Source organism: Fringilla coelebs (assembly GCF_963513975.1).
Source record: "Fringilla coelebs genome assembly, chromosome: 5".
Lineage (NCBI taxonomy): Eukaryota > Metazoa > Chordata > Aves > Passeriformes > Fringillidae > Fringilla > Fringilla coelebs.
The window spans coordinates 12,229,079-12,255,141 of record NC_140033.1 but is presented as its reverse complement, the minus strand read 5'-3'; the positions used below and the strand labels follow the sequence as shown (position 1 = coordinate 12,255,141).

Below are 26,063 nucleotides of genomic sequence, written 5' to 3'. Positions count from 1 at the left end.
TAGCACAAGTGATATTTTTTGACTTTTTGTGAGGAAAGGTGAATGTTATGTAGGACAGTCTCCCACATGCAGTGGTATTCTTTGTGTGTGCTGTGTGACAAACCAGGTTTCTCTGCCTGCTGTGTGTTCAGGTTATGCTGTGAATTTATTTTTAGTGTTGCAAAGATGAGCATAGTCTACCATGAGGGCTTCAGGAACTGTTTGTGTCTTTTTAGGAATCTTCCTGTACCTCACTTTCACAACACTTTCAGGTTAAATATTCAGCAGCTTGGTCGCTGTGTGGTCAGACACTACCACATATCCAGATATTTATTGTTTTGTTTCATTGATTAATATTGCAGATTTCTTAAGAAAATTCATTTTAAGGAAAAAAAATAGTTGCAGGCCAGTTCTGGTGCTCTTTTTAGTGTTCAGTGATTGAATCTGTGATGAAGTCCTTGCAGAAGAGAAAAAAATTGAAAACTGGTGCTTCTTGATTTGCTTTATTTTTTTTTTTACTTTGCCATTTGTTTTTGCTCTGCAAATGTCACTTTTCTGGTTTATTAGATGTGTATTCAATAAATTAATGGCAGGATTTATCCACATTTACATAGGCAATTTGATTTTTTTTTTTGCTATATCCATATAAATTTCATAAAAATGTTTTTCTCTATGTAAGAGAGATGTTAAGTTTTATGCGATTTTATTCTTCATGTTGAGGGTGGGGCTAGGACAATTTTGGACCTAATATGCATAATTAGTCACCTTAATTGCATAATAAATTAGGAGGAATTATTGAAGGGCTTGAGTTGCCAAAACATTTTTTAATTAAAGTGTGTGGTGAGTGGTGTCCCAAATGTTTTCTTACTGAATTCTTCTAAAGCTACTAAAACTGGCTTTCCAGACAGATCATCTTTGTTACAATGCCTTTCTGCCTGTAGGTTGTTGCACAGTCAGTGACAAACAAGATTTACATTTTTAAGTGGCAAAAAACCTCTCCCATTGTCCCCCTTCCCCAAAAGAACATGAATCATGACTGCTTTGAGTCTTCAGATGTACAGTGATGAGTTGAATACAGAGGGAGGGAAACATGAAGTGCTGTCCTTCTACCTGGGCAGAACATCCTTCACTGGAGATGCTAAACTTGTTTGGAGCTACTTTCAGTCTTCCTTTTGGCAGCCTTATGCAGCACCACCGTGTCAGTGTTGATAGAATGGCTGGGTTTGCAGCCACCAGAGTTAAATTTCTTAGTTCTTTGGTGTTCTTTTTGAATCTGGATGTGTACTCAGTTTAAAATAACAAGGATTGCTGGCTCCTCTTGTATTTATTTTTTTCAATGAGAACTTTTACTCCTCACTTTTAAGGCTGCAAAGGCCTAACTTGTTTGGAATGATAAAAGCTGTATTGCTCTTCTTATTTCCTAGGTTACTGCAAGGCAGGGGCTGGTTTTTATTATTAGAGATTTTGACTCTCACATTTCTAGGATTTTAAATAGATGGAGGGGGGGAAAATGACATACTGTTGTGAGTAGAGCAGACCCCCTGTCACTCATCTTAAATGTGAATAGCTTGTGCCTATACAGATACAGGGACCTTCTTTCTTTGAGCTGGAAACTCAGCAGGAGTTGGGCATTAGGAGTTGGCACTTGTTAAATGTAAGATTTTGGTTTCTATTCAGTTGTCAGTGCTGGAAGCTTGGTGCCTCAGAGCCAAGTACCAGCTGTTCCTGAGCCAGCCCGTGCTGTGCTCTTCCTCCAGGTACCCTGAGATATTTGTTTCTCACAGGTATTCTTAATGCAGTTGTTACTCAACAGGGCAATGCATTGTCCAAGTAAAATACAGCCATAGTTCATGCTGGTGCTGTACTGGCTTTTCCAAAGTTCCATGTCTCATGATGCATAGAGCTGGAATCAACTTGTGTATAACCTTGATGTGCTAAAAGAACTGGATAACTAGGTGTTTAAACTTTATTGTAGTGAATATCATAAAAGGAGAGATTTATTTTTTTTCCCAAGTGATCATCTTCATCAATGAAACTAATCCCTTGTGATGTTTATCTTGAGGCTTGGAAATTTAACATAAATCTTTTATTCCAGAGATTAAGAAGATTATCAACAAAATACAGAACAGAGAAGATCTACCCAACAGCCACTGGAGAAAAAGAAGAAAATGTTAAAAAGAATAGATACAAGGATATATTGCCATGTAAGTCTGATTCACATGTTAATAGAAGACAAAGGAAAGGGCTTGTTATTCTCCATGTATTTTGAATTTTACTTTTTAGTTATTACTGAAAAGCAAAATTGGAGATAATTTGCTGACAGATGACATTCTTAAAATTTTTATTTTTAACTTGGAAGGCAAAGTGACTGAATATTCTTATATTTTATCAGGAGAGGTATCACCCAAAGACAAAGGTGTTCTGGTTCTGAAGCTGTATTGAGCCGACACTGTCATTTTAGCTCGGAGTAGCTGAGAACTTTACTAGATGCTTAAATGTATGTTTTCCTTAGGAGCATGTTATTAATGGTAGAAAACAAGAAAATGTCAACATATACTGTAGGTGAAATTCTTAGGAGGCTTAAGGAACCTGTTTTGATGTAAAATAGGTATTTTTTGCCTGTTTGTATCCTGCAAATGGTCTTGAAAATCTTTCTGTGCTGGATTAGCTTTGGTTTCTATTTTGCTAGAGTCTAAATGAAATTCTTTTTAATGTGTGGACACAGAAAGCAAAAGTCAGAGCACAGTTTAGATTTTAAACCCACCAATGTGAATATTACAGATCAGTGATCTGAATTTACAAGACTGTCTGTTACATGCTCACTTTGTGTAGCTCCTGAGGCACAGCTCCCTGTGCTTCTGGATCTGAACAGCTGAGATTAAAGGGTAGCCTTCTGACAAATGCCACTTCTCTTGTCCAGAACAGGTACACTTTACTCTGGTTATTAGTTGGGAGGAAATGTTTAGTAGGCAGAGTGAAAAAGAGAGCAGAAGTCGTTATTGTCATCTTATTAACAGTGACCTGGCATTTTGGTAGATTGTGAACAATATAGTGAAATCTTCATAGCAGCCAGGCTGAATTGGTGAGACTGTGGTTTTATTTCTGTGGAAATAAGAGCTGGGCCACTGGGATCTGGGAGGGAATAAAGCTCACAGTGGGGAAATGAGTGAACTTCAAAACTGACATTGAGGAAAACTGAAGATGCATTTTCAGTTTAAGTGAATGTCTTAAACATCCAAAGTGTCCAGCAATGAAGTGATGGAAGATTAACTTGAAATGTGAAGCAGGAGAAAGATATGGGGACTTTGCCTATCTCGTGTAAATCCAGGAAATAATGTACATTTGTAACTTAATCAGAGATTAGTGCTGAATTTATCAGAAATTGTTACCAGAGAGATCAGTACCTCAGCACTAACTCAACACTGGCTTCACAGTAGGATGCATGTTCCCATTACAGTTTACTAAGCCATCCTAAATGGTAGTTAAATGCAACATGGTATTCACTGGTCACCTGAAGAACCAATTAGTTATTGTGAACTGAGCCTTTAAGTTATACAACAATATCCAAGCACTTAATCTTCAGAAGCTGAGAACTGCAGTGGATTTTTTGGGGGAAATTCTGTTCCAGACCTTAAGCTCTGTAACAGATGAGCTGTGGCACACAGAGACAGGATGGCAATGTTGACATTTGGAAACTGCTTTAGAATTTTTAATCTACTGTGCTAAAATAGGATCCCTTATTAGCCTGCTACTTTAATTAGTCTCTTCTGCCACTTAAAAGCAGTTTTTAGTATAAAGTCAGTGACACCATTTCATGCTTAGAGAATGTTCTTGTCTTTACAGTCTATGTATCAGTGTGTAACTGTGCAATGTGTTTTAAGGGTTTTTCTAGGCCTTTATATGAGTGTGTTGTCTTTAGATTTGTGATCTGAAAGTCTTCTAATTTACACTTGTGCTTTTTTAAGAAGCATTACATGGTAACAGATTTTTTTGCCTGTTATGGGTACTCTGGCAGAAAAATTTCACCAGCTTTTTGGGAGAGCTTTTTGTATAGAAATAACTCTTGCATTTACTTCTTCTAGGCATGGTTCCTTGTTTTATTATCAGTGATGTTTTGACAAACCAACCCAACTAACTGTATTTTCTCTTTTGAAATGTATTTGTTCTTTGTCTTTTTCTTGAATTTAGGTCTAATCAAAGGTTTAGCAGCTGTTCTGTGGTTGAGGAATTGACCCTGGGAGCAAAAAGTAACAAATTGCTTGAGCAGCTGCTGTTTCTACAGATACTTCTGTTGCCCCATTTAAATATCATTTCCTTTTTGATATGGATTTTCAACTGAAAAAACCTCTACTGTAGAGATAGTCTGAACAATTTTTATATGATAGCTAATAAGTGTTGTTATCAACAAGAGCTGGAAGGACTGGCAAACCTGCCAACCACCTACACCATTTTAGTAACAATCAAGTTGTTGTAATAAATATGCACTTTTTTTAAGGCCAAAAAGAATAACAAAATGTTTCATTTATTCTGTCAACAAATAATAAGGCTATTTTTATGTTGCTGAGGATTTTGGTTTCTAAAGAGCTGCTGCTTTTGTCAGAAGCTTTCTCTGAGTCAGTTGGTAATGTTTGAGGCAGAAATTCGACAAGTCCAAAACCCCCTAAATGAAGGAATCTGCTCTTTTCTAGTTGAGAAATGCTCCAGCAAAGAGCCTAGCCCAGTGTTTGGGGGGGATAGGGGTCAGTCTGTGCCTGAGCAGCAAACCCTGGTGCCTGCTTCCTGTTGTGATACCTGATGGAATCCTCCTTGGCAGAGACTTTGAGAGCTGCCAGCTGCTTTAACTGTGCACTGCTGTTTTGTGCTTTCTGCTTTCCCTAAGTGTGTCTTAATTCTGACCACTGTGATCTGTGTTAATGCTGTGTAGCTGCAGTTTTGATGGCTTCTGATTAATTGTGTTTTGCCTCTTTGTAGTGAATTGCTCTTGGAATTCCAGGAGGTGAGACCCTGTGAACTTGAGCATCAGAGGCACAGAGCAGTAGGAGCTGCTCTGCTTGTCAGTCACTACCTGAGTTTGTTTACCCATCAATCAAATGTATTGACTTGCTTGTGTGCCTCACCTTTGGAAAATGTTCTTTAATGTACTATATATCTTTACAGGTCTGTATTGATTTCCATGTGTTGTAATCCTTGTTCAAAAAATATTTTGGTCTGTTTTTTTTAGTTGATCACAGCAGAGTTAAACTGACCTTAAAAACTCCTCCACAAGATTCAGATTACATCAATGCAAACTTTATTAAGGTATGTGCTGCTAGTTTAACAGTTCTCCTATTCTTTTTAAGCTTTTTTTTTCTTGTCAGTGCAGTTTCAATATTACAGTCTTATATTAGACTTGAACACTGTAAGGGAAGATATTCTTTTATTATGACTTGAATAAATTTGCAAACATGATGCCATTTATAGCCCAATCTTTAAAGCTTTGATTTTACCCTAACTGGAAATACAATGTAAAATTAAAGTGGCAGGCAAGTGCATTGGAGATTTATACCATAGGAAAATTCAGATACAGTTGTTTTAACAGGTGACATTTTTAGGGACCATAAATGAGGTGTTTGACAAATTGTGTATGTTAATGTACATTTCACTCTGTTCATGGAAGAAGTGTGGCAATGGAATTAACATTCTAACATTCTTAATCTAACAATGGCAACAGAATTAATCTAACATTCTTAAAGAGAAGCCAGAATTTGAATAAAAGCCTGTTGCAGTTTTGTTTCAAAGTATTAATATCTTGAGCTGTCTTTGTAGCTTTATTCTGATGCTGCTTCTACACAATATTTATTTTTCAGAAACAGGTAAAATCTAAATCTTCCTGCAGTAAATCTTCTGGCATGAATGTTTAGCATGAAAAGCTGAACTTTAATGTACTGAAAATGAATATAAAAAAATTCTAAAATTTTATATTTTGAAAATGTATTACAGGGAGGGAAAAACTTAAATTTGTTCAAGAGGATGCTTTTTTACAGAAAGATTTTCAATTTTTTATCACTGAATGTTTGAATAACAAAGAAAGGGCAGACTTAAAGGGAATCTTCAGAATGTGAACATACTTATTTCCTCTGACAGTCTCTGGCAGTGCTGTAGCTGTTGTGGTCTTGGGCTCCCCTGAGATTACCAGCTAAATTCCCACTAATGTAATTAGGAGTCATGTTGCATATTCACCCTACCTGTTATACATATTTTTTAAAAAAAGGATATTCTAATTTTACACCATTGTAACCTAAAACCTTTTTTAATTCAGTGCAGATAAATGTTCTTTATAATCATTAATGGTTCCTTTCCCCAATCCCAGGGAGTACATGGGCCAAAAGCATATGTTGCTACCCAGGGTCCCTTAGCCAATACAGTCATAGACTTCTGGAGGATGATATGGGAGTACAACGTTGCTGTAAGTAGCTATAGAAAAATTCACTGTTACCTTATTTTTTGGCACTGTGATTGTGTATTTTTTGCTTGAGTTGGCTATTATTATCAAAATATTGACAGTGATTTAGATTATTTGCTTCCCAAATGTTGCCTTTTGTAGTTAAATAGCATTAATATTATTTATTCAGTTTAATAATGTAAATTTAAAGTAATAATTTTGTTGAATGAGCATTAAGTCCTTCATATTTATGAATAGGTTCTTGCTTGTTTTATCTGTAAGGTAGGAGACCTTACAATTCTGATTTAATGTAGGCTGACAAAATCAAATACAAAACCAGCATGTGCAACAAAAAGCCCCCCAAACCACTTACCTTTCTTTTTATGCTAATTTTGGTCAGTTATTGCTTTATATATATTCCATGTGTGTTTAAACAGCTTTTGTCAGGAATTAACTTTTAAATATTTATGGAAATTGGATAAATTTGCCAATTTTTTTTCTGAAAAATTTTTTTGGGGGTGGGTAGTTGTTTGACACTTATGCCATTGTTACTTACTGTTACAAATAGCTCATCAGTTGGTGCATTTTTATTGTGCTACTCATGCTTTCTGATGTTGCTTCACCTAAGAAATTTGATTCATGGTCAAGGTTTTTCTGGGGGGGGGGGTTGTTCATATATTATACATTCTATGTCACATTAAGCAAATATAGCTATGTTTCTTCCAGATGGCAAATGGTTCTATATTTTTATAAATTTAGACTTTATAGTCACACTGAATAAATAAGGTATTTGTACAGGACTACAGTGAATTTAAGTAGCCTTGAAGTATTGTATTAGTGATGTAGATTTTGTGAAGGATGAAACTTGGTTGCTGTTTTAGAATAAGAAGAGCCATGTGTATGCAGGAAAATATTATTAATAATTAATCTCTTCCATAGTAACCACTCTAAGTGTATCAGAAGCATATCATCTGCCTGACAGAAGCAAGGGTGAAGTGTGGGTTTAAATTACATGATCCAAAACCATCTAACTTGGAACATCTTCTTTTTCTTTTCAGATAATTGTAATGGCCTGTCGAGAATTTGAAATGGGAAGGGTATGTGTCCTAAATACAAAAATAAATGAGCTTTGCCCATATGGGGCAATAGCTGTGAAACTTCATATGCCAAATCTGTAACTGTGATAATGATATGCCAGATGAAGTGAGAATGCTTATCCTTCCATTTCTGTACATAGGAAATGGTTCATGGGACTGCATTTCTCTGCCCCATTTGTAGGGTTACATGGTTATTTAGGTGTCATCTCAGTGCAATATGTGTTTGTCTACAGAACTGTACCAAGGGTTTGTTTCTGGCTGTGTCACTGTGGAAAAAGTGTCTTGCTCTTTGTGGGATGTAGGCCAACTATGAAAATCCCAAGTCCTTCAGAATTTCCTGTCAATTCATACAGCTGCAAAAACAATTTTTTTTTAAATCTCTCTTCTTTATTCTTATGACCTTAGAAGGAAATCCAGAATTGTGAATTCCCAACTTTCATGAAAAGTAAACTTTCATTGCTCCCCTCTGCATGATGCTTATGCATATGGTACAGTCAGACAGGAAGTTTGCATCCTAATTTGCAAAGTGTTTTTGCCTGTATTTCTGTTGGTTGATTGAGGTCTTGGTTTTAGAAAGGAAAGTTATTTTACTATCTTAAAAGAAGTCCAGAATAAGGCATTCAAGGTTGTGATTTTGTCTGCTCTGCTTCTGTTAATCATCTTTCAGTACCATGCATGAATTAAATTAGGATTCTTTACTTAAACAGAAAAAATGTGAGCGTTACTGGCCTCTGTATGGAGAAGCAGCTGTAACTTTTGGACCATTTCGTGTTTCTTGTGTAAGTATAAAGCTTTTTAAATTAATTTTCAAGTATTTAGTAGGTTTCTAACTTAAATATTCAATGAAATGTATGTAGTGGGCTTTTTAGTTGTTCACTATTAAATTTTAACCAAGGACTCTCAAAGGAACATGCACATCTAAGCTGTGTGGTTTTTTGAATCCTTCATGATGGTTTTTTTTTTTTAAAGATGGGAACTTGTGTCCCTTGCTCTTGTGTCCCTATTATTTCTTGAGCTTTATATACTGCTTGAATGTCTGTACCAGACTCAAAAATCAAAATCTTGTGCAGTTGTTTTGTGTGTTATGATTTGTGCATTCTGTGTGAGCTGAAAGTATCACTGGAACAGGTTATTTTTCTTAAGTTAATTAGGTGTTCAGAAAGAGTTTTCATGCCTGCTTATTCAAATATTAATACTACTTTGGAATAGTCTAACAAGAATTAAGTACGCTTTGATTCATCTTGTCAGGAAAATATATACTTGCAAATTTTAGTCTATAAAGATTCTGAGTAACCTTTTCCTAGGGTAAATTGATTCAAATTTGGCTCCTTTTTGCCCTGTTCCTTGAGATACTGGGGAAAAGGGGTTCTGTGTTTGTTGTAATTGCCTTAGCTACAGCAGAATCTATTATCTTTAGGTACTCTAGTGTATGTGGGCTGCATTGCTTTAAAACACGCAGTGTTGCAGTTGTTGATGGGAAATGGTAAATTCCCAGGAGGAGATAAAAACACATTAAAGCATATATTCAGTCTCCTGAATTCTCTGTGGGAAGCTGTAATGCAAAGTTTTTAAAGGCATCTTCAAATTCTGATGTTACTGATATTTAAAGTACAACAATATTGTTTGATTTCTGCAGTATAAACTTTCCTTGATTTTCCAAAGGAAGATTTGAAAATTCTCTGTGCTAGAAGCTAGATTTTTTTGGCCACAACCAAGATAATTAGTGATTCTTTTAGATGCACCCTTACTTGAAAACAATGGAAAAGGAAAAAATAAAAGGAGACATCACAGGATAGAGTGGTAAGAGGCTGAAGTTTATACAGCAAAAGTGTTATAGAGGGATGGCTGTGAAAGACAATTTGTAAATTAAAAATATGGAGAATTAAAGCAAAAGAGGTGCTTAGAAATATTCTTATATGGCTTATTGATGACTTTGAAACAGAAAATTTCAAAACTCACACTTTTAAGTAAAAGTAACCCGTTTTGCACATCCTGTGCAGCAAGCTAATTTGCTGGTATGTTAATCAGTGTTTTGCCCCTCTCTTGAGGAAATCCTAAATACAAAACTAATAAATTAGAAAAGACCCCTGAGTTTAAAGTTTGAGGTTTTAGTTATGCCCTGTATGCTGCATATTGATTTTAAATATTTTTTTCCAATGCATTATTGTTTTCTCATGTTTAGGAAGCTGAGCAAGCAAGAACAGATTATTTCATTAGAACATTATTACTTGAATTTCAAAATGTAAGTACACAGTCTCTTCTGGTCTCACCTTCAATGATTGTTCAAAAGTCTCCAGAATGATATAGTGTCAGAAACTCCTGAAAATATCTTCACATTTTAGGTGCTGATTATGGATGTAAATGATAAAGTTTGGAAGTGATGTTAAAATCTTAGTATATAAAGGAGGAGTAGTGAAGCTTTTTGTCTTTTATCTATGTTCTTGTTTACCCGAATGGCTTCAGCTTTTCTTATAAACTTACACTGAAATGTCAGATGTCAAGTGTCAAATGTCAGACTTCATTTGACTGAAAAGCAGCTACCAGTAAATTAAAGCTGTAGAGCCCTTCTATAAAAACACAAAGCATGATAGTCTATTTTACACAATACCTGTCATTTTAGTTGTCAATCTGCATTAATAAATTATTTATTACAAGTTAGTCTCATTTGTGGTTATGTTTTCTTCATCAAAGTTTTGTTCCATTTCAACAATGGATACCGCAGCAGTTATGAGAACTGCTTAATCATGAGGGGAGTGACTTTGGAGAATAATTTTTTTCTGCAGTATTTGCTGGGAATGCATGAACTTAATCAGTTTGTTTCTGTTAGTGCTCATAACTGACTGGGCTGTGAGACAGTTTAGATAACAGAAGTTCTGTGTAGTAATTGGGGTTTGTGACATTGTTTGAAATGGTGCACTTCAAAAAAGAACTGGATACCAAAAACCCCAAAGCAGAACCTGTCCTCCTTTTGGTACCCAAATATTGTATGAACCAGTTACACCAGAGACTGTAGCTGATGCAGATCTTGCTTGCCTGTGCTATACATGCAAATGATGTTTGGCTATTGACTTTGGAGAGTTCTGTCCCAGTTAGGAGCCTGTGTACTGCTTACACACAGAGCAGCAACAAAAAGTTATAGTTCATGCTGAGCTGTTGATCTTAGCAAGGAAACAAGTTTGTTCTTGTGAGGGGCAGTTTAACTGAAAGGGTTAACAAGATGTGTTGATATTTGATATGTGCATCTGATAAAGTGGATTTTCTTCAGAATTATGTAGCAGATTTGCTTGAGGATTCCTGTGAAATTAACTGCGGACTTTTCATCTTTCTTTGAAGAATTCTAAGCGTAGCCTTGCACTGGGGAGGAAATGTGTATTTGTGGTATAAAGTAATATCCTTTTAAGTTTGCTTTCAGGTTTTCCAGAGTAATTATATGTTTTGTCACTTCTGTAGCATTTGCAGTGGATTATCATACAAAAAGAAGCTATGCAAAAGGATTTAAAATTTCCATAAATCCACAAAGTTATTTTAGTTTCTAGAAGGAAAACCAGTTGAACTGAAAGTTTATTATTTTCAGAAAGAACTTTGGTTGTTTAGTATATAAGTGGCAGTAGAGAAAAAGCCCTGTAAAGGTTCTTTAAAATGTTTGATTTTCATATAAAAAACAAATATTTTTTTCCCCTGACCATTCTGCTTATGTGAAAAATCAATAGTCTTTTTCAAAGTAATTAAGTGAAATTTATTGGTGGACCTTAATAGATGGCTGTAACTCTTCCTTTTTACTGATGTCCTTTGTTTTACATAATCATCTAGATTTTTAAATTTGTGCTTTCTTAGGCTGTGTTTTCTCATGTTTTAACTAGCTCTGGTATTTCCATAGAGCTGGGAAAAGTCAAGCATCAAAAATAGATAAATTTCCATGCTCAAGAGGCCTGCTATGTTGCTTTTCACATGATAAAACAGAAGGTAGTATAGGTCTTGAAACCTGTAATGTGGATCAAAACCTTCATGCTCTCCAGTACATTACTTTGAGGGTATCTGGACCCAGAGGTGTGACACCAGCCTGGAGAGGTGCAGTAGAACTAGCTGCTGGTTCTGCTGGTAGCTGCAGATGCTTTGGCTAGTGATGAAAGGGAGGATTTTCAGGGATTCAGGTAGCTGAGTAACTAAGCTGTTCTAAAGCCTGCTTCTCACCTTGTCTTTAGTACTGTTGTAGCTCCTGCTACTGAAATAAAAGTCTACCTATTGTTGTTGCAAGTGTGATCCATATTTAGGAATGGTCTCGATTATTTCTATTGCTTTCTTAATTTCCCTTTGTGAGCCTGTGCACACACTTTATTTTGTAGTGTGACAAAACAACCCCTTTGTCCCCATTTTTTTCCCTCAATGTAAGTTACTGAAGTACAAATAAAAAAAGAAAGATGAAAGGTTTTTTCTCCATTTCCAAGTTATAGCTCTAAGGACATAGAACCTTTTCATGTGGCGCAGCACTGTTGGTCCTTTACCCATATAATAGAGAGGGGCTTCTGAACTGTCCCATAGGGCATCTTATGCATTATCAGCACTTCAAATACAATTTCAGAATTTCTCTTCTATTTTTGGAAGTGGTATAGGTGGTGTAGGGTTTTTTAATCCAGGAGAAGACTTTGCTTGTCAAAGCAAAGGCTCATAGGACTACTTCTCTGGTACAAACTCAACTGTGTGCTATCATTAACAGCTTTCTCCCTGCTCTCCCTTAGGAGACTCGTAGTGTCTATCAATTTCATTATGTTAACTGGCCTGACCACGATGTCCCTTCGTCTTTTGATTCTATTCTGGACATGATCAGCTTGATGAGAGAATACCAGGAACATGAAGATGTTCCTATTTGCATACACTGCAGGTATCAAATGGATTTATCTTTTAATTTTTTGAAATCTAGACTTTTCTTATGGGATGCACTAGTTTTGGTTTTGAGTCCGAATTGAGTTATTTATTTTAGTTGAAGAATTCTCAGGACAAAATTTAATTCAAAATCATACAGGCTTCACTTTCTTAAAACTGATGCCACAGTGAAATTTTGCTTTTACTTCAGTTTAAGACAGAATATCAATCAGAAAAGAATGAGCCTTTGAAAGGGAACCTGTTTGAGGTTCTGAAGACATAAATCCTCGTGAGGACAGAACAGACTTTGAAGATCATTGCAAATCAGCTTGAGAGTAAAGGCTCCATTCTCAGTAGGAGAGACTACATAACACCACTAAGAACTCAGTTCTAATATGACAAAGAAGATCTTTAATGAGCAGGTTGTAGTTTCCAATTGGGAAGTCTTTGCTTCTAAACAACAGTTTCATCCTTGACCTGAAATCTGGCTACCAGAAGAACTGTTGAGACTAAGCTGCCATGGAAATATTTTGCTGCATTGACACTGTGACAATTTATTTGGAAATCTTGCTTATTGTTTTTAAAACTTTTTAAAGCAACAAAAGTTCCTGTGTTATGCCAGGAAAAACTGAATTCAGATTGATAAGCCAGAACATGTTACATTCATGGGAGTTATTAAATCTTTAGAGCTTAGTTACTCTCTTAGGGCTGCATTCTTTTTTTGAGTTGTCACTCTTAAGTGAGGTCTAAAAACATAAACTGACTTAGCACTGAAATCTATTCACTTTGTCCTGTTCTTTTTGAATGTCAATATAATTCTGAATGTTGATTCTTTACAGCAGAGTAATTATATTGTAATAAATATGCATGAATTATAACTCTGCATGTGTAAAACAGAAGAATTCATACAATTAGGAAAAATAAATAAAATAGTTTGCTGTCATTCTTAAACTTTCAGATTTATGTTTTTAGCTAAAAAGGAAAAAATATGGATGTGATACTAAATCAGAAAAATGTGGCAAGTCTTTCAATGTCTTCTGTTCTGCCATTTTACATCATTTATCATTAAACTTGGAGAAGACCACACCTGATAAAGCAGTAGTAGCTGGGAATAGTGTGACAAAAGGAAGAGGCAACAAAATTGTCAGCACCGAATCATCTTTCATTACTGCAGTTCCAAATGGCTATGAAAACTTGCATTAAAAGATTCAGTGCTGTATTTTGCTCTGCTCATTTTATTTTTAAGACACTGTAGTGTCAGGCTGAGTGAAATTAAAATGAAAGTTGAGGGATTTGGATAATTTTTTTTATGTGGACTTTTGAAATATAAGGCTTTATAGTGTTTTTTTTAATCAAATTTAAATAATATCTAACACTTCTCTGTTTATGTTCATAGTGCAGGGTGTGGAAGAACAGGAGCCATCTGTGCCATAGATTATACATGGAATTTGCTTAAAGCTGGGGTAAGGATTCCTAAAAGAAGTTTTATGACATTCTGTAATTTCATAACAGTGATTGAGCTTTCAAGTGTTCAAAAATAATGAGATGTTTAAGACGTTCTGGAACTCTTTACAGGTTGGATATTTAGTTTCATTTCACTCATGTTTTAGTATGAGCTTACTTTTTTTGACAGCAAGTTTTTATCTAAATAGGTCACTATAAAATTCTAATTTTTAAAAAATAGATTTCAATATAAATTCAACTTTCTCAGTCTCTCTGATTTATCATGCAGCTCCAATATAAAGGGATAACTTCATTCTGGGATTTGTAGATTATGAAGCATTGTTAACATTGCAGTGTCATATTAATGACATTTGGATATCTCATTTCAAAAGTGCTTGAAATGTTCTCATCTGGTCTAAATCAAATGTCAATCTGGAGTTGCTTTGAAAAAAAATCAAATAGTTGCAGCGTGGAGTGAACAAATTAGCTTTACTTTTTATTGTTACCTATAAAAGTTTCACTTATTGTTTTGATGTTTAACAGCTTTTGTTTTGTTGCTGTGACAGTTATGTCATTGTAATTAACTTGCTTCTGTATTTCAGAAAATTCCTGAAGAATTCAATGTATTTAACTTAATACAGGAAATGAGGACGCAGAGGCATTCTGCAGTGCAAACAAAGGTATAGTTTCTTTTAAAATAAATGTGATAATATATCACTATTCTTTAAAGAGATCTTGTGCATTAATTTTTATCTGCTACCTTACAGGAGCAGTATGAACTTGTCCATCGAGCCATAGCACAACTGTTTGAAAAGCAACTGCAAAAATATGAAAGTTGTGCAGACTGGAAGATTGCAGATGGAGTGGTAGGTGTCTTTCCATATGTAGCTGTTAGCTTCTGATGAAAATTCTCCTGTGAAGTTGTTTTTAGTGTTCAATGGTGTGATCTTATTAAGTTCTCGTGTTTTTTAAAGTACTGCTTGCATTGAAATAGGTTAGGGGAGAGAAATATAAGTTTAAAATGCTTTTGTCAGAGAGCTTCATGCTCCACCCTTTTAACAAAGGAGAAGGAAGTGGAAGAAATATTCTTCATTGGTATTTACAGTATTTGAGGATTTTTCTGTCTTTCTATCCTTCCTCTTTAAATTTCATGTCCCCTATAGGTTTATTCTCTTTTTTTGTGTTTAGATATGTTTTCTTGGTTGTTGCTGGCCACTGTGTGAAAAATGGCTTTTTGGATTAATATATTCTTTCTCTCCCACAGTCCAGAACTCTGTACCACCCTTTGTCCCTGGATTGTGTTTTGTTTATTCAGTGATTTTCTGTCCCTAATTGGTGTAGATTCCATAGCTCTCTAGAGGGAGTGTGAGCAGTATCTCCAGGACTCTGAAATATCTGGAAGCAATTTTAAATGTGCTTTTATTAATAAGCATCCCATTTATTTTAGGGATTTAGCTGTCCTATATGTGCTTTCTAGGAAGTCTTGAATGTTTTCAATTCTTAGATTAAATGCATCCACCCTTCTGCTAACTCCTAAGAATTTATATCAGTTCATGCAGTACTTCTGAGGGCTTTAGTCATGACAAGAAGCCTGTTGACTAAATGCAGTATGGATAGGGCTGGCTGCTTTTATTTGTTACAGGTTTGATTAAGCTGATGTGTGATTTTTTTTTTTTTTCCTGAGAAATGAGCATGGCAGGGTTTGGAATATGCAGATTGATTAGCTTTGTACAGAAGTGATTTTTAAGTACTTGAGTTTTGATTATAAAATAATAGATCAGTCTCCTGTATCTTCTTGTTATTTGACTTAAATCTGACCCTTGTCTGTGCTCTTATATAGGATCAAAAATGTCTCTTATTTGCTTATTCCTATTACTATGTATGCTAAATGACTTGCATATTCCAGAAGATGAGTAAAGCTGTGGCAAAATATGGTGGTACCCTGTAAAAAAGGCAAGTGTTGTCTTTAGCACAGCTTGAGAGATTTGCTGACTAATAAAACAAGACCAAATAGAAAATGGATAGGTAATGTATATGGGGGTGAGAGAGGAACAAATCCCAGCTCTGCAAAGGCAGTGATGGAGTTGAGTTTTGAGTTTTACTTGGATATGATCTCAGTTTATGATCAACAAGTTGTAAATGAAATTGAATTTTAGCAGTTACTTGGAAATTGGTAAGAGCAGAGAATGTAATGTCCTTGTGTGGGTGCCTTGCAGTTTGACTGCATGTCAAGTCTGCTTATCTCAAAAACATTTTACAGAATTTGAACATTAAACAAGTGGACAAGGATCAAAGGTGTTGGAAGGCTCAATCTAAAGAACAGCCAGACTGGGATGGAGAAAAAAAAGGCTGAGGTTAAATACAACAGAGGCTGAGTAACAACAGAAAGCTGATTACTGTTAACTTTTTCTAAGGGATACCAGTGAGACCTGAAGGACTTAATAAAGAAAGTGACATTTGTATTAAAAATGCAACATGAAACTGCAGAGCTCCTTGCAGCTGCAAGCCTGTATCTTTGGGATGAATATCTCACCATCTTGGAATCTTCTTCCATGAGTTTCACTGACCTCTGACCTATGAAATTCCACAGTTGCAAGCTGTTGGAAAACATTCTAGGGAAGGATCCCAGTATGCCTGCTCTGATCTTATTCTTCCCTGAAAGTTCTCTTTTGGTCTCTGCTGGAAGCAAGGCCAAGTAAATCTTTGTTTGGCTAGGCATAGCCTTTTTTGTGTTGGGAAATGATGCTTCTTCTTACTGTTACTTGAATAATTCTGCAGAAAGATTGAGGGGAAGAAAGTTTCATAGGTGAAGAATTTCTGTATCTGAAAGTTTGGTACTTAAATTTGCTACTGTCCATTTGTTAGAAAATTTGCTTTCAATGAATTAACTGTTAAGAATTTATAAGGCAAACTTCACATATCCAGTTAAATAATTTCTTGTAGTTTTAACCTGATTCTCAGAACTTTGAAGCTCACTTAAGACATCACTTTGATATTCTGACAAAGCTCCTTTTTTTTACCTTCAGGAATGTAGCACCTGTTGTATATAAGGTCTGATTTTCTCCAGAAATTTTCTATTTTGCTTTCTTTAAAAAACCAGGCAAACATTCTGGGATGTGTCCTGGTTAAAAAACTAATTCTGAGGCAGGAAGTTTTCAAGTAACTTTATTAAATACAATGTAATACTCTAAGGCTCTTTCATGTATGTTACTCTGCCTGCAGATGCTACAGCAACTATGAAATCTTCAATATGTGAATGGTTTTTATTATGTCCAGTGAAAAATAATCCCAAATAATTCCAAAAGATACATATGCCTACTTTTGATATAATCCTATTAGTTAAGTAGGAGATGGTACTGGGCTGAAGAAGAAATTTGTCATTTATTCTATTTTGATAATACTCTGAAAGAGCTGGATGCTCCGTAGGGTTGGTTTCATGGTTTTGTTTTCCTCTTGCTGTTCTCATTTTGAGCAGTGTTGAGATGGGTTGAGTTCCAGAGGCTCTGTGAGCAGGGCTTGCCAGCAACATCCCAGTAAAAGGTTAATCTGATTGGCAGCATTCACGGGGAAGTAGCTCAGACACAATCCCAAACGTGTGTTCCTGGGAACTTGCCAGCTTTGCCCTGCTGGAAACAATACTGTAAAAAGTCAGCAGCAGGGCATGCAGGGTTTGAACAGACTTTTAGGATAGGGTTAGAATTTCCATCAGAATTTGATGGATCTCAAATCATGTCAAAAATACATGATATGCTTTAATGTAGAAAATGTATAGTCTTACCATGTAGTTATACCTATTGTGAATGTGTAGAACTGCAAATGTATAACATAACACTAAGTATTTAAATGAAATGAAATAAGGAAAGCTCTGATCAGGTGCCAGTAATTTCAGTGGTACTCCAAGCAGCCAAATTTCAGGGTGAAGAATTGCTGCTCAGGAGCCATATTTTTGTGATAAGAAAAGAATTCAGATGCTCAATTTGATAATCAGAACTATTCAATTCCCCTATTTAGTAGTACTTTCAAGTCACCAAACAATTAAACTGGAAGAGAGTCTTGGACTGAAGCCCTTCCCAGTGAAATTCTTGATCGTATTGTCATGTATTTCAAGTCAATAGCTGTGCTTCTCACCATCACTGGCTTTGTTAGTACTGCTGTGAAAATATTACACTTGGTGTTGTGTTTGGAAGCTTTGGAATATATGTGAAATCATTTGTCTTGGTCATTTGATAAGGTATCAGTCAGATTTGTATCAGTAAAATATTTTATGAGTTATTTGAGAAAGTTCTTCATGAGCAGAAGGGAACTGGAGCTGTGAACTGTAGCTGTCTTGGAAAGTCTGAATCATATGGAATTCCATCAAGTTGGATGTTCTGTTTGGAAGTCAGAAAAAGAAAATTGGTTAAAAGACAAACAACCAAGCTCACTCTCAATGCAGAAATGCTTCTTGTTGAATTTTTTCTCTTGACAGTACCGAGCACGTTAGGGTCCTTGCTTTGCCCTTATCCATGAGTAGAAGCTTGTGTTAATAAACACTTTTTCCAAAGTCTGGCAGTGCTGGTACTCTCAGTGTCTCTTGCATCTTGTGCTGTAAAAGCAACAGAGTTCTGTTGCTGTGGTAGAAGTCACAGAGGAATCAGCTGCTGTAGGAAGAATGTTGCTATTTGAAACAGTAATAGTTTAGAAACTGTAAGTGAAAAGACTGTGCTGTTCATATTCTCTTTGGTGTTTGGCAGCTTGGAAGGATGTTTTTTGTCATTGCAGCCTTCTAAAAAATCACATATTTCTTCAGAGACATTGATCTTGTTGCCTCTGTTGGAATGTTTTATTTAATCTGAGTCACTTGAGTGCATCATTTCAATCTGAAGTATTTCTCTTTTTATCTACTGATGCTCAGTGATTCCCATGCTGCTTTATGAAAAGGGCAAAAGGAATGCCTCAATTCCTTTTAAGGGAAAACATGAGATTACTTCTGGAGGAGTCTTTGCAGTAAATTTCTCAGTATTTTACTAATACAGAAAGCTTCTGAATGGCATTAAATATTTCCATAGTGAGTTCCAAAAGAAAATGATACATTGCAATTCCTGGGAAAAGGTTTTGAGTTGTAGGCAGTTGTGTGAAATCTCAGTCTAAGACTATGATCTTCTATTTGCTTGAAGTTAGTGACAGCACTGCTTGGTGATTGAGCCAGTGGTGGAAGCAGGTGGGGGAAAGACCCCCCTTGGGAGGTGATAGCACAGTTTGGGTTACCTTAGCAAACTGGGTTCACACACTGCATCTGCTGGGAGAATTCCTTGTTTCTCTGCATTGCTACAGGAACACAAGTTACTCTGCATTTTAGTAGACTAGGAGCAATCTGCACAAAGAATTTGAGTTTATGGCCTTGTCATTTGTTAATGTAGTCCTTTGTAGGTAGGTATGGACTTGTCTGTATATCTGCAATTTACACAATACCTAGAAATTCCTAACTATGAGCAGTTTCACTTGATCTCAGTAGCTGCTCCCTCAGGGGAGCAACTCTTGAACTGTTGAGCATTTGATGAATACAGACACAAAGGTTGGGGAAACAGCCTGTTCTTTTCTTTACCCATGTTGCAGTGAGAAGACAATGCAGTGAGACAGCAGGGTCTCACTGCACTGTATTCTGTGAGAAGGCAGGGTGCTCCACTGAACACTTAGTGAACTGCACATTAGTTAATCCATTTAAAGCATGATTCTGTATGATAACCCTTGTGAGATATGTGTTGTCCTGGTTTGTCTAAGCTGATACTTTAAAAAATTGTGCTCTGCGTGAGAATGCAACATCTGTCTAGAGAAGCAAGGGAGTGTTGACTGATGTTGATAAGCTGTGCTTAGGAAGGCTGTGGAAGGCTTTTTCTTAATACCACCATCTGCTCCTCTCAACAGATGCAGTCATGCCAGTAAGATACCCTATATTCACTTTCAGAGCTGAGCTTCCTCCTTTCTGCTCCCTAGTTTTTCTGCACGTTTGCCTATTCGTTTAGTTTGATGTATATGACAGGGGAATCTGTGAGTTGGTGTCACTCAAGGGTGAGAAGTACTCAAAATACTGGTTATTCCCTATTTCTTGTAACACAGAACTGAGAACAAGTGAGAGGGAATGACTTCTCTTACAGTAAACAAAGCCTTCACAGAAACATCAATCCACTGAGCTAATTAAGGAAAGTAGCAAAGTACCTCTTTTTTTTTGGTGACAGCAATTTATGTAATCATTCTTGCTCCTCATTCAATATAACTTAAAACAGTGAATGGATCTGGAGTTTAACCTGATGCACAAGTGAAACTTTTGACACCTCTCTGTCTGAAGCCTTCCCTGTGTACAAAACTGGGGTAACCACTGGCTTTTCTGGTGTTAAGTTTAAAAGTAACATTTTGTGTGCGCAGATTTTCTTGTTGGGTTTTGTTTGTTTGGGGGTTTAAATTTTTCTTTTTCAAGGAATTGTTTTTGTAAACTGTGGTTGTGCATGGGCCTTGGACATTTGAGTTTATGTACATTTTTTTAAGGCTTATACATATGTTTTGTTACCAGTAACAAAAATGGCAGCGCCCTTTCAGCTACTTCTGCCTGTCTCAACTAGGAACAGCTTGTTACTGTATACGTGGAGTTTTAAAAAGCTTTGGCATATGTTAGCTTCTCTAATAAGCTTTTTCTTCTGCCTGTGAGAAAAGAATATATCAGGAAACATTCTGTTCACAAACACTTCACTTTACAAACATAGAAGGACAGGGATGCAGCTGCTGGTTTGTTTTCTGGACAAGTAAGTCTAGAGCCAACAGGCACACCCTTTCCCTTGCCAATACCCTTTAGAAAAATGAGTGCATAAATAAGAAATGTGTTCCTGAAAACTTCTGTGCTAGTGGAACTGAACTGGGAGACTTTTCTGATCTGTTGTAGGATGGAGAGGTTGGTGGTGAGGGGGAGGAACTCTTGTGGAGTCTCTCTCTTTCTGCCTTGTGAAACTGGGATGGGCTGCAGTGCTGAAGCAAGGCCAGCAGCCCACTCTGTTCTCAGGATGCAGTTGTTTAGGAGCATTCATTTCTAGCTTTGGTTGTTAGTACTTCTGAGTAAGGGGAGCCTTTTTAGTGCAATACCACTGCTATCCATAGTAACAGATACATAAGGGAGAGATTCAGTTTGCATTGCACAACTGGGGGAAGCAGGGAGGAACATGGCACAACCATTGAGCAGGAAACAGAGTTTATTGTTGAATACTGGGAGCTTCAGCATCTTTGGCACCAAGCTTCAGCATGGTCCTCTGCCTGAGTGAGGCAATAAAATTAATGTCCATATTTGTTAAAGGCAAAATTATCTGTGTGGTCACTCATTACTTGATGTCAAAAAGTAGGAGATTGCTTTTTTACATTTTTGAGAGAAGCTGGTAGAGGGGTTGGATGTTCATGCCCCATGGTAATGTTTCCGGTGCTGAGGACCCCAAATCTGGATGCAAACCACTGTAGACATACTAAATAAAAAAACCCCAAACAACTCACATTCATATTTTTCCCCTGTCATTAGTTGCATCCAAAGCAGCATGGGCAGCAGGTGAAGGGAGGTGATTCTGCCCCTCTGCTGCATGCCTGAGACCCCACCTTGGGTGCTGCCTCCAGCACTGGGGTCCCCAACACAGGAGGGACCTGTTGGAGTGAGTCCAGAGGAGGGACACAAAGATGAGCAGAGGGATGAACAGGTCTCCTTAGAAGACAGATGGAGAGAGTTGTGGTTGCTTAGCCTGGAGAAAAGAAGGCTCCAGGGAAACCTCATTGTGGCCTTGCAGTGCTTCTCATAAGAGAGATGGGGACAGGTTTTTTATCAGGCCTGTTGCAGTAGGACGAAGCATAATGGTTTTAAATTCAGACAGTACATTCAGATGAGATGGAAAGAAGAAATATTTTATGATGAGGGTGATGAAGCACTGGAACAGGTTGCCCAGAGAGGCTGTAGATGCCCCATCCTGGCATTCCTGCCATCAGCCAAGGCCAGCTTGGACAGGGCTCTGAGTAACTTGATCTTTTTAAAGACGTCCCTGATCATTGCAGGAAGGTGTGGATTAAATGGCCTTTGAAGGTCCCTTCCTACAGAAACTGTTCTATGATTGTATGAAACCAAACAACCTTGACTGACTGCAGTGGGAGCTTCAGTGGTGTTCATTTAAATGTGAGTGGCTTTTATCTGCTAATTGAATCTTACTCCAAAAAACCCCTGTGGTCAACAGGACAATGAACTCCCTGTGCAATTTCCCTGAAAGGGCTAACACCATCCATTCATTAAGGAACAATAGGGTGTTTCTGCTGGAGTACTTGTGCAATATTATATTTGACAGCAAGTTAATGGGGGCAGTTAGGGAAAAACAGTAAGAAAGATCAAAATAGTTAATTTTTTTCTTCACAGGTAAAGCACCACTAAGTACACTGAGGAATAGAATTTGGTAATAGACTCTTCACAGCAGCCAGCAGCAGGATGGTAACTTTTAAGACAAGTAATGGAAGTTAAAAATATAAAACTAATTAATCTAAATATAAGTGAAGTTAGTTAACTGTTGAGGCAACTTGTAGTTTGTCTTCCAAAGCAAAAATTGCTCACTGAATTCATATGCAGCTATCAATCACATCTGAAGCAGAAATTTAACAGGGAATTCCCTTTTGTTCTGTAAGACTGAAGGAGGTCAGTGTCAGCAGGTAGGCTGGCAGATAGCAGATCCTGTTGCCTGAACGTGTTACTGGGTTTTGAAATGTATTACACCCATTTGGGATGATTGTTGTTCCTTTTAAAGATTGCTTTTCAAAAGAGAACTCCTGCAAGAACAGCCTTTAGGTAAAATAAGCATTAAAACTGGGATAGCACTAAGGTCCTCCTTGGTTTTGTTGGGTCTTTGGCTGTGGCACATGTTTGGAAATGGTGTCAGCTTTAGACTGTGTGGCATGTTCTTTGATTTTTAATCATATATGGTTTTTTCCTTGTTTTTGCCTAAGAGCTGGGTTGTAGTTAAATACTGTTCATAGTATTTAACTACTATGGGGCACTCTTGGGGCACTGTGTTTTAGATCTGCGGTGAAAACAGTGCTGACTGTTTGTAGCTAATGCTGCAGCTAGTGCAGAACAGTGTTTGCACAGTCAGGAACTGGCAAAGGCCCACCTGTGGAAGGTTATGAGTGATTGCTTTTGCATTGCTTGTGTGATTTCTTTTTATCTTCTCCCACTTCTCCTTTGCCTGCTAAACAATTTTGTCTGGACCCATGAGTTTTGCTGCTGTTCCTCTTTCCCCTCTGAGGGTGGAGTGGAGCAATGAGTGAGAGCGGCTCTTGTGGGGCTGAGCTGCCTGCCAGGGTTAACACACAACAGTATTTTACATGTGTATACATGTAAGTCTGTGTGGATTTATAAATACATGCATATATAAAATATCTTTTATAATTATTGTCCTAAAGGGAAGTTGAAATTTTCATGCTTTGCTGAGTAAATTAAACTTTCTTGTACACAAATGGGAGGTTTTAGATCAATGTGATCAAAGTGTTTTAGATCAATGCATTAGTGGGTAAGATCTTTCTCATTTTCTTACAACACTGTAGATTATTCTTATCTTTATTGGAGTATTTGTACAAGTGAAAATAATTTGACTGACTGGAAAATAAATGCTTTATTATTCAATTATTCATTTAATTATTCAAGGTGAATAATTGAGAGGGTGTATGAGAGCTTGCTGACTACTAAAGAAAGATCAGCTTTTGGGTATTTTCTCTTGTGGATTGTTCAGTGGCAAGCAGACCAAAATCTTCTGTCAGAAAAGTTTGAAGTTGGATCCACAAGGTGAAAAATAATTTTGTACATTTAGGAGAGAGTTTTCTAAGTGATCTCCATATGACAGCCAAAAATAGGTCATATTATTATATGTATTACTGCCAAGTGTCATTACAGCTCTTAGGATCTCACAGTTCAAATATTCTATGTATCAGCTTTATAGCCATGAGTAACAATATCCTTTTTTCTTTTAATCAGGATGAAAATAATACAGAACATGCTGTCAGTTCTTCAGATGCTGAGAAACAGGATTCTCCTCCACCAAAGCCTCCACGGACCCGCAGGTACTTAACTGTGATCCTCTACTATTTTAGGCTGAAAGATGAATAAAAAGTAGAATAAAGCTACTGATACCATAAAAACTTAAGATTAATATGTTGTGTTTATAAATAGAAATGCACATAATGCAAATAGAAGTCTTATAATTGACTCTAAATATAAGCTGCAATATTTTTGTGAAGTTTCTGCTTTAATATACCATCTTTGCAATGATTACCTGTGAATAGACATGTTTATTGGTCAGATATGTTAGATCTACTTGTGTTTTAATTCTGCTAGGTGACAGTAGCAAAACAAACTTCAAATAGCCTCAAATAACAACTGAACCCTCCTTTTTGGAGACAAAACCAGAATGACACATACCCATTTATTCTAGAAAAATCTCAAATACTGCTTTTGACTAGAGTAGACAACCAAATGCTGTTATTACTTAGAAGAATTGTTCTCACCAATCCTTTCATTCAGCAGAGGAAAATCTCTAGCTCTTAAAATGCCTAAACATAGCTTTACAGAAGCCAAAAGTAAATCTGAACCAACAGATTCATCAGCCTAAAATGGGTACCCAACCCAAGCATTAAGACAGCTAAAGAAGCAACTCTCCTGAACAAGGTGTCCAAGTCCCCCAGCTGGTTTGTACAGAGCTTATAATGGCCTTTGGCAGGTGATCTGGCCTGTGTTACATTGCCTGGAGTTAAACAGACATAAGGTGAGCAGTTGGGTTTCCTAAAGTTGTTGAATGACATAAGAAACCACAGCCAGGTGATGTTCTTGGATACCATTTAGGCAGAAGTAAAGTATAATTCCTTTAAAATAAAGAAAGAGGTGGAAGTAGGTTAGGGCTCTTTACAAACAAGTTACAGGGTTTGTGCTATGTTGGCAATATATTTTTTACCTTATTTGGATTGATGGTAATGTGATTGTATTCAATTATGTAGATTAAGATGATGACAGAGGAGTCAGTTAACCTGTGTTCATTATGAGTTCCAAGCTCTTGAAACTTCATCACTGAGCTTAGAAATATGATTTCTGTCCATTAGATGATTTCCTTACTAGTGTTCCTTGAAATAATCTTAGGTGTACCTTAGTTTTAATAATTTTTATGTATTAATGTAATATTAACATATGTATAATTAATGTAATTCCTGTTTAAGCACACATCTGTCTTATCTGCACTGCATTGTTCTTTACTTGCTGCATTAAGTTAAAATCTTTTAATCTCTCCTTAAAGCCTGGGGTTTTTTTGGGCCTGTTTCCATAAAATCTTACTTTCCCATCTGCCAGCAGTGGCAGGCAGATTGATTTGTTAGAGGTGAATAAATGGAAGCTTTTAGTAAAGCTGTTGTCTTTCTAAAATGGAAAACAATTTTTGAAAAACAATTAATTAAACTCTTGGAAGATGCTTCTGAGAAAAGACTTTATTTGCTATTAGTCACATCTGCTCAAAATACCCACTAATAAGCATGTTTTATTCTGGATGTGGGGGGTAATTTTACAAATCTACAGCCTGATTGAGTCAGGACATAGAGGCAGGTTTTGTGTATTGCGGATGTTTTGGCATAGATTAACATCCTTTTCCTGGGGAGGATGGGAGAGCAGAATCAGTAAAACATTTTAATTTAATCCCCATATGCACAGGGAAACATTTTTAGGTTGCTAGCCAAATGTGTACTTGAGTTTTACATGCACTGTCTCTGAAGAAGTTAGAAGCAAGTTGCTAAAGCTACTATTTTTGAAAAGAAATAAGGCTTTTACATTGTTTGTAACCTTTGTTGTAAATGCCTTTATAATGTATATTTAGTAAACTGCATTTTTTTAAGGGAAGGTTTAACATTTGCTTTGTCTACAGCAAGAAGGGCTATAGGGACTGATAGTGCAGAGTACTTTGGGTGAGCTTGGTTTCAGGTGAACTTGCCTGAGGTAATCCTGAGTGAGCAGGAAAAAATAGGGATTTTTTTCCTAGGCCTCAGGATGCTTGTTTTCCATATTGTTACTGGACTAAGCCATGTTTGCTTAGACAGTAAAGTCTATGATACCTGTTAGCTGTTTTCTGACAGCCCCAAGTCTGCTGGATGAGATGGTGACATCTCTGCAACCCTTTCCACTGGCTAGCCACTCAGGTCATGGCAGAATTTTTCTGTGAAGATGGTTTTCTCACTCTGCCTTGTTCTGT

General features: G+C 36.7%; 1 protein-coding gene across 2 annotated transcripts in view; it reads left to right on the top strand.

Moving 5' to 3' along the window:
• PTPN12 (protein tyrosine phosphatase non-receptor type 12) overlaps window positions 1–26,063 on the top strand; it is a 69,285-nt gene that overhangs the window by 28,692 nt on the left and 14,530 nt on the right. For both annotated transcript variants that reach the window (XM_084206838.1, XM_084206837.1), the window contains exons 2-12: window positions 2,075–2,183; window positions 5,201–5,277; window positions 6,329–6,424; window positions 7,459–7,497; window positions 8,205–8,276; window positions 9,680–9,739; window positions 12,234–12,376; window positions 13,754–13,820; window positions 14,403–14,480; window positions 14,568–14,666; window positions 23,813–23,898. In XM_084206838.1, coding sequence (XP_084062964.1) covers window positions 2,075–2,183; window positions 5,201–5,277; window positions 6,329–6,424; window positions 7,459–7,497; window positions 8,205–8,276; window positions 9,680–9,739; window positions 12,234–12,376; window positions 13,754–13,820; window positions 14,403–14,480; window positions 14,568–14,666; window positions 23,813–23,898 — 926 coding nt within the window. The remainder of the gene's footprint in view (window positions 1–2,074; window positions 2,184–5,200; window positions 5,278–6,328; window positions 6,425–7,458; window positions 7,498–8,204; window positions 8,277–9,679; window positions 9,740–12,233; window positions 12,377–13,753; window positions 13,821–14,402; window positions 14,481–14,567; window positions 14,667–23,812; window positions 23,899–26,063) is intronic.